Source organism: Geotrypetes seraphini, chromosome 2 (genome assembly GCF_902459505.1).
Source record: "Geotrypetes seraphini chromosome 2, aGeoSer1.1, whole genome shotgun sequence".
Lineage (NCBI taxonomy): Eukaryota > Metazoa > Chordata > Amphibia > Gymnophiona > Dermophiidae > Geotrypetes > Geotrypetes seraphini.
In genome coordinates this window covers 45,588,470-45,608,187 of record NC_047085.1, presented here as the reverse complement: position 1 = coordinate 45,608,187, position 19,718 = coordinate 45,588,470, and the positions used below count along the sequence as shown (strand labels likewise).

The following is a 19,718-nucleotide window of genomic DNA, read 5'->3' as shown; positions in this document are numbered from 1 at the left end:
ACTTTCCTTTGCAGAAGCAGCAGTGATATTTCCCTTCCCCTCCAGGTCCCTGCTGAAGCAATTCCCTTCTCTTACCTGAGCTGTCCTGCTCTGTTTCAGCCCCTCCCTGCGATCTGGCCTGCTCCATTCGGCCCCTCCCCCTTCCCTTCCCGTGGGCTGGCCTGCTGCGGCCGAAGATTTAAGTTTTTTGTTTTAAGTTTTAAGCCGGCGGCGGCTCCTCTCAGCTGCTGATCCTCCTGTAAAGAGCAGCCTGCGATAGTGGCTGGCTTTAGCGAACCTCGCAGGCCGCTCTCCAACTCGGTAGCACGTTCCCTCTGACGCACGGGATCGCGTCAGAGGGAACGTGCTACCGAGTTGGAGAGCGGCCTGTGAGGTTCGCTAAAGCCGGCCACCATCGCAGGCTGCTCTTTACAGGAGGATCAGCAGCAGCAGTGGCGGCGGCGAGTGAGGGCCGAGTTGTGTTCCCTGCCGAGGACGCGGGCAGGGAGAGAGCTTGCCTGGCTTCCAGGGTGAGTGAGTGCGGGAGGAGGGGAGTGGCCAGAATGTTCCCTGCCGCTGGATTGGCTGCCACAGATCAGAAATCACGGCGGCAGGGATCACGAAATTTCAAGAGCGCATAAGCGCTCTAGGGTTTTATTATATAGGATATATGTACTTTATTAGTACTATGCTGTATGTTTTATTTTCTGTTCAATATATGTAATTGTACTTTTTCCTTTTTTGTGCAATTACACAGTTATCAAACTGTGTTAGGGCCTGGCGCAGTATTAGGTCATGCTGCGTTACATTGTAAGGCGATGCAAAACAAGAAATTGCTCATAAAACAGCTCATTACTATGTAAATACTGTAAGACGGCTTGTGGTGCGAACCAGGTATACACTACCGGTCATTCATAACTTAAAAACCACTCTTACAACAACAAACACCAGCCCACCAACCATCCTACCTACCCCAAGCAATGAAGGTTCAACCGCCGACATGACTTGGAATCACTTTGAAAACCCAGACTGGAACCTATTTCTCGAGCTAAACTCTAAATATTCCAAATCTAACTGCTTACTAGACAACTGCCCACCCTCCATCATGAAAATAGCTCCCCTTCCTTTCAAAGTGGAGCTCTTCAACTGGGTCACCCTCTGCCTGTCCACCGATTACTTCCCGCTGGAACTCAGCCACATCCTCATATCCCAACTATCAAAAACCCCAAAGAACCACTCTCCACAGCCACCAACTACAGACCTATTGCCAACATTCCCTTCTTCCTCAAAATCATGGAAGGCCTTGTCAACCGGGACCTCATGTCATACCTCGAGAAGTTCGACATCCTCCATGACTCCCAGTCTGGATTCCGCACTAACTACAGCACGGAAACCGTCCTAGCGTCACTAACCGACTACCTCCTCCAACTATTCTCCCAGGGAAACAGCGCTCTGCTACTCCAGTTCGACCTCAGTAGTGCCTTTGACTTGGTAGACCATGACATTCTGCTTAGTTGCCTCGATTCCATAGGCATTTTGGGACAGGTACTAACTTGGCTCACAGGCTTCCTAAAAAACCGCACCTACCAAGTCCACAATGAGGGAACCTACTCTCATACCTGGTCTAACCCCTGTGGAGTTCCACAAGGCTCCCCCCTATCACCTTCCCTATTCAATATCTACATGGCTTCACTGGGACACATGTTATCTGCACGAAAGCTGAAATCCTACATTTATGCAGATGACAATTACAATTGTCATCCCCTTCTCCTCACTGTCACAAGCAACAGAACAGCACATCGCTTCAGTTCTCACCATGGTCGAACACTGGACCACCAGGTTCAAATTAAAACTAAATCCAGAAAAGACTAATCTCTTCCTTGCAAGTCCCAATCACAAATTAACAACCACCACCCTACAACTCAACGGTCTCACTTACCCTATCAATCCCACCATCAAAATCCTTGGAGTCATCCTAGACCGCTGCCTGACCATCGAAGACCACACCAATGCTCAGGTCAAAAAATGCTTTTACACCCTCTGGAAACTCCGTACCATCAAACATTACTTTGACTTCCCCTCCTTCAGACTGCTGGTCCAATCCCTAATCTTACGCATCCTGGATTACTGTAACATCATATATTTGGGCTCCTACAAGAAAACCATCAAACGTCTGAGACTCATTCAAAGCACCGCCGTCCACCTAATCTATGGCCTCAAAAAGTCAGACCATATCAGCCCTTACTACAGAAAACTACACTGGCTGCCAATTGAAGCGAGAGTCATCTTCAAATTCGCCTGCCTCTGCTTCAAAACCTTATCTGGCTTGTCCCCGATATATCTCTCTCACCACTTTGCGTACTCATGCACCACTCGCACACGCAATGCCTATCTGTTTACCTACCCATCCCCAAAGGGATGCACCTACAAAAGATTCCTCAATAGAACTCTCTCGTTCCAAGCTGGCAGATGGACAGACTGCCTGACCACCCTCATCTCATCTGCCCCATCTTACTCTTACTTCAGGAAATCCCTCAAATCTTACCTCTATGATAAATTTCTCGAACTCCTCCCCCCCGAATAACCAAACTCTACCAGAATAACCAGAATGTAACTATCTTTGCATAGTAATCCATTTCAACCGCATTATACAGTCTCTTGCATCTTATCCTGTTCTATAAGTCACTCGCACTGTATTTTCACTGTATAAATATCTCCGCTGAATATGTACAGGCTCTTGCATGGTAAATCTGCATTGTATCTTCGCTATATAATCACTCATGCCGAATATGTACAGTCCCCTGCATTGTAAACTGCGCTCAACTGCATAGCACATTCCCTTGCACTGTATCTTCGCTGTGTATGTACAGTCTCTTACACTGTAAACCGCTCTGAACTGTTTGTGGTACTGCGGTATACAAAAATAAAGTTATTATTATTATTATTATTCATGTTATAGCCAGTAAAATATTTTATTATTCAGGAACATTGGGTCATTCTTAGTCTTGTTAACCATCACGTAGCATCTTGTTTGCTTTCTTTGGCCACCGCTGCACATTGGACAGAAAGTTTTATCGTATCGTCTACATTACAATGACACCCAGATCTTTTTCTTTGAGTGCAAACTTCTAAGGTGGACCCTAGCATCTAGTAACTATGATTTGGGTTATTCTTCCCAATGTGAAACTTTGCATTTGTCCACATTAAGGGTTCCTTTTATCAAGCCGCACTAGCAGTTTAATGCGCGTAATACCGCGCGCTAAACCGCCGTCCGCACTAGCCGCTAACGCCTCCCTTGAGCAGGCATTAAGTTTTTGGGCCAGAACGGGGGTTAACGCGTGATGAAACATCGCGCGCGTTAACCCCGCTAGCGCTGTTTGATAAAAGGAGCCCTAAATTTCACTAGTTGTGTCTCAATCTCCCCATCTGCTGGTTGGACACAAAGCCACTCGTAGGAAATGATCTTGAGCAGACACTTAGGGCTCCTTTTACTAAGCCGCAATTGCGGTTTTAGCACACGCTTAGCGCGCGCAGAATTGCCACGTGCGCTAGACGCTACCGCCAGCATTGAGCTGGCGTTAGTTCTAGCCGCATAGCGGTGGTTTAGCGCGCGCTGAAATTCTGTGCGCGCTAAAAACGCTATCGCAGCTTAGTAAAAGGAGCCCTTAGGAAGAAGCTTAGTACTACTGTGTGATGCGATCTATATCTGATGCTGTCCTTTTTTCCACAAAATCATTTAACTGTTCTAAAACAGACTTTTCAAGCACTTTAGTCAACGATGACAAATTGGATGAAAACTAGAATGTCAGTCATCAGCTTTTTTCCTCTTTTTTTTTAAATAGGTGTACTCACGGCTTGTTTTCAATCTATCAGGTGCCAGCCCGATTTGCAAAGAAAGATAGTCCGAATAAGAAATCACGGGCAATAAAAACTTCACTACATTGAGATGGAATAATAAAAGGAAGTAAATCCAAGGCTCTTGCAGAAGAGTGCAGTCCCCGAAGATACTTAATCACTGTGGCATCAGAATATGCTTGGACCTGAAACCAAACATCCTCAGTTGAGCCCTGTACAATATCTAAATCGGCCGCATAACAGTCGGAAGAGGGAAAACTAATATTAATCAAACTGTCAACTTTTTTGGCAAAAAAAAAAAATAAATCAGCAAATCCAGACGAAGTCAATGACTCATTCTGAGTGTTCAGCAGGAGGGGAAATCAATTCACGCACTATTTTAAAAAGATGGTAAGAACTGCTATTAACCTTATCCAGTCTAAGATTGATATAATCCCTTTTTGCTGTGAACACCTCAGAATAATAAAACCTACTTGTACTCTTGACAAGCCAATCATTCAAGTACGAAAACAGATGAAACCCCCCAAACCTGTGTAGGAATGCTGTAATGCCTATAAATCGTTAATAAATGAATATACAAGGTGTTGATGCTGGAAAAGAAGGCCACGCATCACAATACAGCTGTTTGGAGGTCACTGTTGGAATTGGAGGTAAGTCATTTGTAACTGGAAGGCAGTAATGCTCATCTTGAAGTGTGGCTGCTTAATTGGAGCTTCATGTGTGTCACAGCTCAACCAAGTGAGGTGAAAGGACAGGCTGATGCTGCAGACAACCTTGCAGCTCAGCATTGACCCCCTCCTCTACCCGGGTCTTCTTTTTCAAGCACTCACCACATTGACCTTGACTCAAGTGAGGCCAGTGATCTTTCTCTTAATTCCTGGCTTTCTTCTTTTTGGTGCAGCCATACCTAGGACTGAGCCTTTTTAATGCCTGCTTCAAGGAGCATTATCTTAGCTCTTGGCAAGAAGTCTCAGAGCCTAGTCATAGCTATGTTTCAAACTTTTGTAACAGAACCTGTAGTTGTTGGTTGTGCTTGAAGCTGCATGCTCTTTGGACATTGAGAAGTAAACTGACAAAGAGAAAATCAAAGAGAGAAATTTTCCACTTAAATGAAAAAAGTCAGAAGAGATGAGAAACATTTGGCTGGGTGCTCTCCTGGCATGCCCAAACTGGAATAAATACAGGCCAGTTCAGTAGGAATGCTGAAGAAAACAACTTTCAGAAGCACCAAAAAAATTTAACTAAGAGGAAGATTCTCAAAACCACTGTGCCTTTAACGATGGTCGCTAAACTGGATCCAGCGGTTTAGCATAGAAGTATTCTACCAGCCAATTCTCAAAAAGGCTTACTGTAGTCTTTTCAGAGCTTCCTGAGAAACTCCGACTTTGCCATGCAAATATATTACATTAATATTTAAATAAGCACTCTGGGCGATTCTCTATCATCAACGTGTGATTCCCTAACCTCGCTGTCCTACATTTGCAGGTAACATTTTCCAGCAGGTTTGAGCTTTTGTAGTCTTACTTACTGCTGCTCGAGGGTAGGGGGTGTGGGTGTGTCATGTGGGGGAGGGATTGTTTACGGTGGTGGCGGGAGGGAGTGGGCATTCCTCCTGCTGCCAGGGGATGTCAGGTGAGGGGTGTTTTATGGCAGCAGCGGGAGAGTAGGCATCCCTCCCGCTTCCGGGGGGGACGGGGGGACGGGTGGGTTGCTTTAAGGCGGTGACGGGAGGGAGTGGGCATCTCTCCCGCTGCTGGGGATGTGTGTGTAGGGTGGGTTGCTTGATGTCGGTGGCAGGAGAGAGTGGGCATCTCTCCCATTGCCAGGGGAGGGGGGGGGGGTGTTAGGTGGGTTACTTGACGGCGGGAGGGAGTGGGCATCCCTCCTGCCGATCTTTGATTTGTTTTTTTTAAAAAAAAAATTTGTGGGTGCATTCTGCGCATGTGCCAATTCCTATCACCAGGGATAGAGTCCATGTAGAGCCATGAGTTATTTTAGTTAGCATGAATAATTATCAGGATATTTATCCTGTTGGCATCAGGGAAATGTCTGGATAAAGTGAAAACAGCAAAAAGGCTGTCCTAAGTTTATTCAGGTATTGGTCTGAATATCATCAGTATTGGGATAAGGTCCAATGGCTGCATTAAACCAAGACATTCAGTGCCAATATCCAGGTATAAAAACCCATGGCAGCTGGTGTTAAAAAACAAACAAACCACAGACCACTGTGTGTTGCACGTTGATCCTTACATAGCCACAGGAGAGAAGAATATCATTTCAAGAAGTCTAAAGGGACAAAAATAGAGGAGATCAGTAGGGCTTTTCCAGAGCAGGAACTGGAAAAGTTCCAGAAGAATTCATCCATTTCATGTGGTCAAGTCAGCCATGGTGTAGTGCTTGCTTTCAGAGAGGTTGTGTTTTCAATCTGCCTCAAATTCATTTCTTCATTTATAACCCAAGTTGCATTTGGAATTGTCCCTTATAAATATCATCTCACACTAGAACAGTGCTTTTGTGGCCATCACTATGGCCAAATAAAATTGTTTACCCTCGAAACATGTAGAATAATAGTGTATTTAGGGAAAGTCCAGCCAGGTTGCGATCTCAAACAAGGGTTTTGGGACCTTATTTGGGATCCCGACCCACAGTTTGGGAAGCTCTGCAATAAAAAAAGGAGAATTGCTACATTGTTTGGTTTTGATTCTGATTCTGTGATACAAACAAAAATGTCTCCTGTTGGCATCTCTGGATAAAGTGAAAACAGCAAAAAGGCTGCCCTAAGTTTTTTCAGGTATTGGTCTGAATATCATCAGTATTGGGATAAGGTCCAATGGCTGCATTAAACCAATATAAGCACAAAAGAAACTAACCCTCTGGACTAATCAGTGCCAATAAGTCCAAAAGTCTATAAATAAATAAGTAATTGGCTTAAATGAATAATTTCCTACAGGGAGATTGTTTTAGCTTAAAAAATATAAAAATCTATGAAAAAATTATCTTGAAGAAAATGATCTTTGTAAGAAAAATGAATTTAGGAGGCCTCAGTATGAGCTCTTGGAATACGAACGAAGGACACTGAGCTCAGGCAGTGACTCATGGATGACTAGCATCAGACCGAAGTCTCAAGCACTGCCTCATACATCATTAGGCCCTTGGTGTGCAAACCACGCTGGAATAAAGTGCTAAGATCATCAAATGTAAACAATCATCCCTGGGAAAGAATAAGCTTAAGCTAAAAAACTATGTAATAACTCCCAAGAAACTACCTAGTGCAAATACAGGTGCTGGAATTCTTTTCAAATGGAAGAATAAATAAGTTAATAAAGACCCCTCAGTGATTAATGGTGTTTTGAAAAAAAAGTTAATAGATTGATAAATTGATAAAGTCATGTGGTACAACATACAATAAATATACTAAAAATATTGTTCTAAGATGCTATAAAACACATACATGCATGGCTTAACTACGATATATAGAAAATTGAAAAACATGCATAGAAATAACATTAAAAAGAACTAACGCTATGAATTCATAAATTTCTCAAATCAAAAATAATAATGGTCCATTTAGAAGTTAGATATTCATAAAATTGCTTCACTTCATGCACTATATATAAAGTCACTTCATTTCATAGACATTCAAATAGCACCATAATGAAACGCAAATGAAACCAAACATTAATACACGAGGAGTACTTGGTAAACCAAATGGAGAAAAAAGTACTGCCACTTAGAAAAATACTACCACTCGACAGAGCTCCATTTCGTTCTCTTTGTCAGGAGCGGGAAGTATTAGGGTTATTACCGACAGGAGATTATTTACTGCTGTCGGCTCCAAAATTCCAGAGTGTGAGAAAAAAAATCAAAAACTATCACTGCGGAAAATAATGATGGTGTCTCAGGAGTATAAGAACGCCATGGAGAGTCAGCAGGGGCAGCGTTCTAAATACCGTGATGACGTAAAAGACGTACAACGTCGGGAGAAACCCGACTCTAAGCTAAGAATTAGTGAATGAAACATTTGTCCACATTTTCATTAAGTCCTTTAGGAACATAGGATTTAAGATGAAAAATCCAAAAATTTTCTCGTCTTAATAGATAAGTATGCTTGTCCCCATTGAAAGTGGGGGGAACTTGTTCCAAAATGCACCACCGCAGCTGAGAAAAGTCATGTTGTTGAGTAATGTTATAGGTGTCCATGGGAGCTGTAGTTCTACCTGTTTTTAAACAGCTCCGGCGTTAGATAAGTCTAATCCTGATGCTGCGGGTAGTGCACCCCACGAGATTACATATACAACATATTTGGACTTACACGTGGTATTGGATCTTAAATAATAAATCTTCTTTGTGGTGGGATGAATCCACTGACTACTAGAGATCGAGGTGTTACATGCTGAGCATTTGCCGCAGGGGGAGTGGTAGCCACTACCCCTGGGGCTCTGAGATTGAGCCTAAAAATCAGAAGTAGTGCTCAGCCAAGTTTTTTCCCCGAGTAAAAGCAATGCAGGGTTTTTCTTGAAAAGCCAAATGTAAATGAAGGATGTGCCAGTGAGACCTTATACTGGCAGTCACTTCTTGAGACTTGATAGAATGGGACAAAACACAAATCTGGTTAGAAGAAACTTCTTTATTGTGAATACAGGTCAACATAAGGTCCCTATTAGCATGCCATGCTCTGAGAAAGGCTTTTCTGATGATGTTCCTGGGGTATCCTCTGGCTAAAAATCTTTTTTGTAAGAGATTAGCTTCTCTTTTATAAGCCTCATCAGAGGTGCAAATGCACCTGATGTGTAAAAATTGACCGATGGGAATAGCTGCTTTTAGACGTTTAGGATGGCAGCTTTTAAAAGACAATAAGTTGTTCCTCTCGGTCACTTTATGATGCACATTGGTGTGTAATAGGCCATTTTCCAATATGACATTGGTGTCCAAAAAAGTGATGACATGTTTATGGCTAGTCATGGTGAAACACAAATGAGAAGTAAGAGAATTTAGCCAATTAAAAAAGTATCCGAGTTGTTCTTCAGAGTCGGTCCAAATAAAGAAAATGTCGTCTATGAAACGCATCCAACCCTGAACTGAACTGACGAAGGGGTTAGTGTACAGAAAATCTTCTTCAAATTTGGAAATGTACAGATTCGTGATACTAGGAGCTGCAGTGGTGCCCATAGCAACTCCTCGAACTTGTTGGTAAAAGGAGCAATCAAATTTGAAATAATTTTTTGTGAGAACCAAGTGAGCTAATTTCATCAAAAAAGCAGTGGTCACACGAAAAGGAGGTTCTCTTTGGTCAAGGGTAATCTGAACGATGTTCATAGCTTGATCTTGGGACCAATATGGCTTGATCTTGGGACCAATATGGCTTCAGGCTCAGGAATAGCTAGAGATTGAAGTTTATGTAAAAAATCAGTTGTATCTTTGATATATGACTTGGCTCTACTCACAAAAGGTTGGAGGAAATGATCCAAGAATTGGGACAAAATTTCTAGTATGGTATTTTTGAGGGAAACAATTGGTCTGCCTAGGGGGGGAAATGAGGGTTTTATGAATTTTAGGCACTGTATAAAAGAGAGGAGTTCTAGGGTGACGTGTTTGTAAAAAGCGACTTTCAGCTTTGGTAATCATACCCGTTGTTAAAGCTTCCTGGACCACTTTACATATTTCTGACTGAAGAATCTTAGTAGGATCATGGTCTAGATTGATATAACTGTGAGGATCATTCAATTGGCGTAAAGCTTCGGCCTGATATTGATGTCTATTTTGGATCACAATGGATCCACCTTTGTCAGCAGGTTTAATAATCAGTTGGTGATCCTGTTGAAGAGATTGTAAGGCTCGTGATTCCACTGTAGTCATATTAATGAAAAATCTTTTGCGATGATTAGATTCAATCTGGTCCAGGTCCTTTAATATTAGATCTCGAAAAGTGGCTGTGTGGGGATCCACCGGACCTGGAGGACTCCAGGCTGATTTTGGACGTAATATTGATTGATCAGATTCAGAGGTAATACTAGAAAAATATAATTTGACTTGTAAATTCCGTATGATACGTGCCAAGTCGCATCTGATTTTGAAAGGATCATATCTCACTGTAGGGACAAACGACAAACCTTTATTAAGGACATTGACTTGATTCTCTGAAAGAGGGTGTCCCGAGATGTTGGTAACTAATATGTCTTGGGACTGCTGGATCGTGTCTGTGGGCGGCTCTGTTGATTGTACTGTATCCGTCCTCGTCCTCTGCGTCTGCGAGCCATTGGCCCTGTCTGTTCTGTTGGCCTAAAAAAGTCCTATCTCTAGATTGGGATCTTGTATCACTCCCACTGGCTGAGCTTTGGTTATCATCAGAGAAACCTTGATATTTGGACTGTGGGTCCTTACTGGTACTGGTAGGAGATGAACCATTTTGAGGATTAAGTCAAGGGTATACCGACCCCTGGCTATAATCTTGTGTATCTCTTGAGTTTACCTTGTTTTTGTTTTTTACGGAATTCTTGCAAAGAAACCTGTAAATCTGAAAGTTGTTCTTGGAACTTGGTGGCATCAGGGCCCGAAGTTTTATTGTTATATTTTTTCAAGCTAAAACAATCTCCCTGTAGGAAATTATTCAGTTAAGCCAATTACTTATTTATGCATTAAACCAAGACATTCAGTGCCAATATCCAGGTATAAAAACCCATGACAGCTGGTGTTAAAAAACAAACAAACCACAGACCACTGTGTGTTGCACGTTGATCCTTACATAGTCACAGGAGAGAAGAATATCATTTCAAGTAGTCTAAATGGACAAAAATAGAGGAGATCAGTAGGGCTTTTCCAGAGCAGGAACTGGAAAAGTTCCAGAAGAATTTATCCATTTCATGTGGTCAAGTCAGCCATGTGTGTGACTTGGTATAGTGCTTGCTTTCAGAGAGGTTGTGCTTTCAGTCTGCCTCAAATTCATTTCTTCATGTATAACCCAAGTTGCATTTGGAATTGTCCCTTATAAATATCATCTCACACTAGAACAGTGCTTTTGTGGCCATCACCATGGCCAAATAAAATTGTTTACCCTCGAAACATGTAGAATAATAGTGTATTTAGGGAGAGTCCAGCCAGGTTGCGATCTCAAACAAGGGTTTTGGGACCTTATTTGGGATCCCGACCCACAGTTTGGGAAGCTCTGCAATAAAAAAGGAGAATTGCTACATTGTTTGGTTTTGATTCTGATTCTGTGATACAAACAAAAATGTCTCCATTCATTTTATCATCAAAACAAAAAGGAAGCCAGTTCTTTAAATAGCACTTTTCTGCTCTATTCATTCTTTAATACCTGTTTGCATTTTGCTTAAGACCTAAGGGCAAGCCTGAGTTAAATGTGGAGTACTGTCCTATCTTGGGTGAACTGTACAGAATAGGTAGGGTGGTTTTCATGCCCTAAGAACATAAGAAGTTGCCTCCGCTGGGGCAGACCAGAGGTCCATCTTGCCCAGCGGTCCGCACCCGCGGCGGCCCATCAGGCCTAATTGCCTGAACAGTGTCCCTGACTAATTTTGTAACTGCCTCTAATCCTCTAATCCTATCCCTATAACCTACCTATACTCCTATCTGTACCCCTCAATCCCTTTGTCCTCCAGGTACCTATCCAAACCTTCTTTGAAGCCCTGTAGCGTGCTCCTGCTTATCACATCCTCCGGTAGCGCGTTCCATGTATCCACCACCCTCTGGGTGCAAAAGAACTTCCTGGCGTTTGTTCTAAACCTTCCCCCTTTCAATTTCTCCGAGTGCCCCCTTGTACTTGTGGTTCCCCATAATTTGAAAAATCTGTCCCTGTCTACTTTTTTTATGCCCTTCATGATCTTGAAGGTTTCTATCATGTCCCCTGGAAGTCTCCGCTTTTCCAGGGAGAAAAGCCCCAGCTTCTTCAGTCTGTCAGTATATGAGAGGTCCTCCATACCCTTTATTAGCTTAGTTGCTCTTCTCTGGACTCTCTCAAGTACCGTCATGCCCTGTCATCTGACCCAATTAAAAACAGGCTTATGTTATGACCATAGCCAGAGAATTAACCTTTTCCCTTTTCTTGTCCTAAATAGAGCAGCAGTAGGAGAGCCCACTGTTTCAAGCAATGTTGAAATTAAATAATTAGTGAAGGGAGGGTCCTCAGTCTTCACAACTCATAACTGGGAGGAAAAAAGAATAAACCACCCTCCGAAAAGAGGGTGTTTGTCACTCTAATAAACCCACAAGGGTAATTGTTTGCGAAACATCCCTGGGTCGCTCCCGTAGTGAAGTGAATCAAAGGTGCACTAATTCTTAGTGCCAAAATCAAAATAGGGCTAAACTGCTGGTACCCTATATTAGAACACTACTACAGTGTCCATATCGTTGCAAAGAAGGCAAAATCATCACACTCACAAAAAATGCCAGAATAAATCAAAAATCAGCTCAGTATTTATCCCCCTGATATAGAAACTCAGGATTTTTCAAAAGCTCCATTGCCAGAGCAGAAGGATTAAACTTCCCAATTAAAATTAAAAAGGAATCAGTTCTTTAGTACAAACTAAAATGCAGCTCAGAAACACTTACCCAGTATGTGAAGAGTACACTTTCTGTTCCCATTTATTCCCAGAAAAAGCAATGTGCCTTGTATTAATGACAACAACATGGTCTCCACAGTCACCTACAAAATTGCAATGATATGTATAGATTGATAACATGCAAACACTTCACAATGCAAATGATATGGTATTAGATGGCTGAGGAAGCTATAATGATTGATGATTATTAAAGAGCATGTCATTTTAAAGGTGTTATCTTTAACATTTAGGCTTCTAAATTAGATGAGAAACAAAACCAGTTTACCAAAAGGAAATCTATTTTCCAATCTTTATTTCTCAGAACTTTAAGATCTGCAGAAGGTGGTCTGCTTTGCACTTCTTCTTTATAAGAACAGATATTAGTAAGGATAGTATTAGTAAAGCACACTTTTTCTTGTGCTGCCCCAGCTATACAGAAGTTATCATCAAGGATACCAAGTGAGCCCTAAGGGGTCCTTTTATTAAGCTGTGTTAAAAAGAGGCCTTAGTGTGCCCTTACATAGGTTTTTCTGCATGCTAACGCCATGTTTACTGTAGCCAGAAAATGATTGCGTTTCCATTTTTTAAAAAATTTTATTTAATTAATTAATTACATTACATTAGTGATTTTTATTCCGCCATTACCTTACGGTTCAAGGCGGATGCAAGTCATTAGCATGCAGCCATTAAAAAATATTACTGCATGAGCATTTACTCTACTAATTTGTAGGCGGTAAGGATTCATGCACTAATCCTTTGTATGTACAGTATTAATTTTATTATGTGTTTTATAATTTGTGACCCACCTAGGTTGTAGGAGGAATAGAAATTTAAAAAATAAATAAAAACAAACAATCAGCATGTGAAAATGTAACTTTACTGATTAGTGCATGAACAACACCTGATCTTTGCCCCCCCAGACACCCCCTCCATAATAAAAAAATTGTAAATATTTTTTTAGTATGCAGTTTGTGCATATATATTAGGAAATTACCGCAAAATGTCAGAATGTGTCCTGTCGTCAGCCATTTTATGCTATGTTAAGCAGATGGTAATGCTTACCACAGGTTAAAAAAAGGGCTCCTAAGTGTGCCAAGGATTGATTTTAAGAATTGTTCAAGAGTTTGCTTTTTGTAAACTGTCATGTTTGCATTGGGTATTTTTATTACACTGGTTTCTTTTTTTATTTTAATAGTTGTTCATCTGAAGTGTCTATTTCTTGGTACCGTGTTAATATAGGGGTCCTTTTATTAAGGTGCATTAACCGATTTAGTGCATGCAAAATGCGAAGATGTCCATAGGAATACAATGGATGTCTTAGCATTTAGCGCACCTTAATCAATCATCATTCCCTTCCTTTCCTCCACCCCAATTCTTCCCCTTTCCTTCTCTTCCCCCCCCCCCCCGCATGTGCAGCATCTTTCCTCGACTATTACCCATCCCCTTGTGCAGCAGCTCCGAGGCCTCCAAAAAGAGCGGCAACACTCTGAACATTCATAAGAACATAAGAATTGCCACTGCTGAGTCAGACCAGTGGTCCATCATGCCCAGCAGTCCGCTCACGCGGCGGCCCTCTGGTCTAAGACCAGCACCCTAACTGAGACTAGCCCTACTTGTGCACGTTCTTGTTCAGCAGAAACTTGTCTAACTTTGTCTTGAATCCTTGGAGGGTGTTTTCCCCTATAACAGCCTCTGGAAGAGCACTCCAGCTTTCTACCACTCTCTGGGTGAAGAAGAACTTCCTTACGTTTGTAAGGAATCTATCCCCTTTCAACTTTAGAGAGTGCCCTTTTGTTCTCCCTACCTTGGAGAGGGTGAACAACCTGTCCTTATCTACTAAGTCTACCCCTTCAGTACATTCAGTTGAGGACGGGCTGGGGAGGGTTGGGATGGTTAAGATGGAGTGAGCTTTGATGGAGACTCCAGTAGATGGAACCCTAAGCACACTACTGGGCAGGGCTCTGTGTTTCTGGCCCAGAAATATCTAAGAAAAAGGACCATTCAAACTAAACTAATTTATGGAGCATGTATGGTTGGGCAGACTGGATGGACCACTCGGGTCTTTATCTGCCGTCATTTACTATGTTACTATGTAAAAGGACCCCATAATGAAATAAAACAAAAAACAAAATAAAATAAAATGAAATAAAACAAAATGAAATAAAACAAAAATGAAACAAAATGAAATAAAATGAAACAAAATGAAATAAAAAGAAACAAAATGAAATAAAACAAAAAAGAATTTATCTTATACAGTACATTTTTAAGGGTTTGTGAAGTACGGTTTTATTGTATTTTTTCTGTATATTTTGAGATTAATGCTCTAAATCCCTTGAACAGTTTCTATTAGAAAGGTGGAATAGAAATAATAAAATACGGTATAAGCATAATATTATAGGTTGGATATGTAAATGATTTCTACCAGACACAGAAAGTTAAAGAAATGTTTTTATGTGTGCTAGAATTTATGCACAAGCTATAGATCATATAGTGCTCCTTTTACAAATCCACTGTAGCGATGTTGCCATAGTAAATGCACCAAAGCCCATTCAATTTCTATGGGCTTTGGTGCATTTACCGCAGCAGTATGGCTACAGCGGCTTTGTAAAAGACCCCATAGTTTTAAGTCAAACTACTTAAATTTCACAATACTATAAATTACACTATTTCAAAAATAGAGAACATGTAAAAGCATAAAAACTCTATGCAATTATCAATCAGCATTGTTTTGTTTCAACATAAAGAATGAACTTAAGAACATAAGAATAGCCTTACTGGGTCAGACCAATGGTCCATCAAGCCCAGTAGCCCGTTCTCACAGTGGCCAATCCAGGTCACAAGTACCTGGCCAAAACCCAAGGAGTAGGAATATTCCATACTACCGAACCAGGGCAAACAGTGGCTTCCCCCATGTCTTTCTTAATAACAGACTATGGACTTTTCCTCCAGGAACTTGTCCAAACTTTTCTTAAAACCAGCTACGCTATCCGTTCTTACCACAACCTCTGGCAATGCATTACAGAGCTTAACTATTCGGCCCATTTGCTTAAGGCCCCGCCCATAGGCGAGGCCCTAGGTGCCTGGGCCAATCAGGCCTTAGGCCCCTCCTCAGTGCATCCCACAATGCACTGGGAAGGGGCAGGCCCGCCTCATTCCGACAGAGGCGGGCCTGTCGGACGGTTGGAGGACCCTTCTGTCCAACCATCTTTAAAGGTTAGTGGGGGGAGGGGGGTCCTTGGATGGGGGATCTTGTTGGGGGGGTTCAGGGAGGGGGGTTTCATTGGGGGTGGGGGATCCAAGCAGGGAGTTCTGTGATCTGCGGGGGGAGTGTTCCAGGAGGGATTCGGCACCCTCCTGCAGGCGATCTTCAGTGGGGCGGGGGGTTCCAGCAGGACGGATTGGGCATCATCCTGCTGGAGATCTTCAGGGGGTGGGGGTTGTTCCGGCAGGAGGGATTGGGCACTCTCCTGCTGGCGATCTTCAGGGCGGGTGGGGTGTTCCAGGCAGGAGGGATTGGGCATCCCTCCTGCCACGGTCATTCAGGGGGGGGGGGGGGACTTGAGGCCGCAGCCACTATACTTATCGTGGCAAGGAAATCCCTTGCCTCGCTAAGTGTAGCGGCTGCGTCTACAATAACCTCATTGTCTAACCAGCGTCTGTAACATGGACTTTGGTTACAGAATCGGGTTTATTTTAAGGAGCCTTAGGCCCAATTCTATATAGGATGCCCGTCGGCTTATGAGACCGGGCATCCTATACAGAATCCGGGCCTGTGTGTCCCACTTGCAAAATATTTTCACTAATCCAGTTCCAGGGACATAAGAACTGCCATACTGGGTTAGACTGAAGTTCCATCAAGCCCAGTACCCTGCTCCTAACAATGGCCAATCCAGACAGAATCTCAAAGAGTAGCAAGATTTTATGCTACTCATCCCAGTGATACCTACTCATGTGGTTGCAGTTCATTTTGCTAGGATTTTGTCTGTTCTTGCCAGATCTGTGGCTTTAAGAGATGGCCTGGTTACGAATTCTGAGAGTCACTTAGGAAGTATGAGTCTATTCTTCCAGCTTGTTGAAGTAGAATGTGGCTAGCTGGTTGTCACCTCCATGGAAAACTAAAAACCGAAGCCCTTCATGGCAATGCAGCATGAGAAGAGATACACGTGTCACGGGGTATCATAAATATTATTTTTTTAAGCTACAAGAAGACTTTTCCTACTCGAGTTCTATCAGATAGTATCACCCATGTGTGTGGACTTGACACTCTGTCTGTCCTTGAAGAACTCCTTGGTTTTTATGTTTTCTGTAAATAGTTTCATGCTATTTGCTGAGTACAGCTGTTACTTTTGTGTAAAGAATCTTTTGGAAAGTATTTTGTGAAACTGCTAACACTTATTCATTATTACTTTGTTATGTTTTTGTATATATGGTTGCATTTAGGCCCCAGTCTTAAAAACACCTCAAGTTAGGCATCTACTTCAGCACGCCTAACCGATGTAGGTGCCTAACTTCAATTTTTTAATTAGCTTAATCAGTGCTAACTGATAGTGCCATTAAAAAAAAACAATTAGAAAACCATTAAAACAATTAATTAGCTGGTAGGTGCCTAGCACTTTGACTTAACCTTCTACACCGAGGCATCTAGTAGGCATGTAGGCATGATTAAGAGTGTTTTCATGAAGCATTTTGGACACGGGTTCACTTAGGCACACTCACTGAGGCCAAGACAACCTTGGCCTAAATGGCAGCGTGCCTAAAGTTTTAACACCCACCAGTGCACAATTCTATACACAGCACCTAGACTGACAATCGCGCTCAACAACGCCTAGAAGCTAGGCGTAGTTTACAGAATCAGGGCCTTAGTGTTCCTCTGGAGGTTTTTTTTTTGTACTACATATATACATTTTTTCAGGTATCTCAGATTGTTTGAACTGAAAATTCTGTTATTTCTCAGAAATATTTCTATTATAAAACCTTAAGAAATGACATGTCAGATCAACAGTCCATCAAGCCTAGCATCCTGTCTCTGACAGTAACCAGCAGACCTTAATGGGAAAGTTCACATGAGAATTGCCGCTGCTGGGTCAGACCAGTGGTCCATCATGCCCAGTAGTCCACTCACGCGGCGGCCCTTAGGAAAAAGACCAGTGCCCTAACTGAGACTAGCCTTACGTATGTATGTTCTGGTTCAGCCTCCGAAAGAGCTTTCCAGTTTTCTACCACTCTCTGGGTGAAGAAGAACTTTCTTGTTGCTTAGTCCTAAAAATAAATGGTAGTGATTCCCCATGTCTTCCTGGCAAAAAAATCGGTTAATGGAGTTGTTCTTCTGAAAGGTGAGTAAACCTTTTTGAAAATTCTACTATAAATTAGTGTTGCTAGCCCTTCTAGTAAGGTTCAAAGTACCCTTAAGAAACTTTCTCCAGAAAATACAGAGAGACACAGTCAGCAAAGAGCTTTTAAACTAAACTAAACTAAACCTTGGGTTTATATACCGCACCATCTCCGTAGACGCAGAGCTCGGCACGGTTTACAGGAAATAGGATGAGAGAGGAACTCCAGTGGAGGGTTTAAGGATTAGGTGTAAAAGGGTGAGGATGGGTGGGAGAGGCCTAAGAGGGGGGGAAGTGTTACAGTTTTGAGAATAGCCAGGTTTTTAGGTGTTTATGGAAAAGTTGGAGGGAGCTTGAGGTTCGGAGCGGGGAGGTAAGGTTATTCCAGAGCTCAATGATTTTAAAGGGGAGGGATGACCCAAGTTTGCCTGCATGAGAAATACCTTTTGTGGAAGGGAAGGATAGTTTAAGAGTTTGGGAGGATCTGGAGGAGGTAGGAGTTGGGGAGTTCCAGGATAAAGGGATAACGGCAGGAAGGATGCCATGTAGGATCTTGAAGGCTAGGCATGCACATTTGAAGTGGATCCTGGGGATTACTGGGAGCCAATGAAGCTTAGACAGGAGTGGTGAGACGTGATCAAATTTGCTTTTCGTGAAAATAAGCTTAGCCGCGGCGTTTTGAATCCGCTGAAGTCTATGGAGGCTTTTCTTGGTTAGGCTGAGGTAGATAGAATTGCAATAGTCCAATCTGGAAAGGATGATGGATTGTACTAGGACTGCAAAGTGTTTTTGATGAAAATAGGGTCTGACTTTCCTTAGCATGTGAAGGCTGAAGAAGCATTTTTTTTTACCAAGGATTGGAGATGGTCGTTGAAGGATAGAGAAGAGTCCAAGGTGACACCCAGAACTTTGCTTGAAAACTCAAGCTGTAGTGAGGAGCCGGAGGACAATGGGATGGAAGAGGGTAAATGGACTAATTTTGGGCCGAGCCAATGGAGTTTTGTTTTGGACTAGTTCAGTTTCATTTGTACTGTGAATGCCCAGGATTGGAGGTTCGTTATGCATGAGGATATGTTCGTAGAGAGGTTAGTGAAGTTTGAGTCGGTCTCAAGAAGGACGAGGATGTCATCAGCGTAAGTGTAAAGAGCTTTTGTTTTATTATACCAGTTTATAAAATATACACACTATTAAACACTATAATATGGTTTAAATAATATCTGCATCTAAAATTAAACTACTTTCCTTCCAAAGCTTACTTACTTATTGGATGAAACACAGGTTTATGCTTTCCCTGTAGTCGAATTGAGGTCTCGGCTGCAATTTTTCCAGGTGGCTGCATCTTAGCATCTATGAGATACCACACTCTGGCAAAGGTGGCCCATTGCTAGGAAAACAAAAAAAAAATGTTTAGATTAAGAAATAGTAAAGACTCTAAGTACAAAGATACAAAATGAGATTAACCTTTTAGCCTAGGGGTGTTAATCTCAGGCTGCATTGGAAAAAATTTACTTCATGGGGGCTGAATAGGAAAGAGGGAATTTGCAAAATTATATATATATTAATAATGCAAAATGTTGTTCTACTTTATAGAAACTGTCATTTTGTTCTAATATTTCGGTTGTTCACTATACTGCATTTGGCTCTTTTTGGAGGTTTAAGGGGTGTGATTAATGCTGAGAATTCAAGTTTCAAGTTTAATATAAATTTGATTGATCGCTTATTCAAAATTCTAAGTGATGTATAAAATTACAGATTTTTAGGGGACAGCAAACCAAACGACAAAAACTAAATATAAGACATTTTAAAGACTAACCTTACAAACAAATTAAAACAAAAATAAAAAGGAGAAGAGAAATACAAGTTGTTGATAGTAAATAAGACACTTATGGGAAAAACAATGGGAAGGGAGAGATCCATGTACTTCAGAGAAGTTATGAAGTGGAACTGGAATAAGACTCCTAATCAGGCTTTCTGGATGGAAGAGAAGCAGACTAGGAGA

General features: G+C 42.0%; 1 protein-coding gene across 2 annotated transcripts in view; it reads right to left on the bottom strand.

Annotated features, from left to right (window-relative positions):
• MRPL13 (mitochondrial ribosomal protein L13) overlaps positions 1 to 19,718 on the bottom strand; it is a 66,922-nt gene that overhangs the window by 44,833 nt on the left and 2,371 nt on the right. For both annotated transcript variants that reach the window (XM_033933249.1, XM_033933250.1), the window contains exons 2-3: positions 18,980 to 19,103; positions 12,400 to 12,493 (exon numbers count right to left, since the gene is read on the bottom strand). In XM_033933249.1, coding sequence (XP_033789140.1) covers positions 12,400 to 12,493; positions 18,980 to 19,103 — 218 coding nt within the window. The remainder of the gene's footprint in view (positions 1 to 12,399; positions 12,494 to 18,979; positions 19,104 to 19,718) is intronic.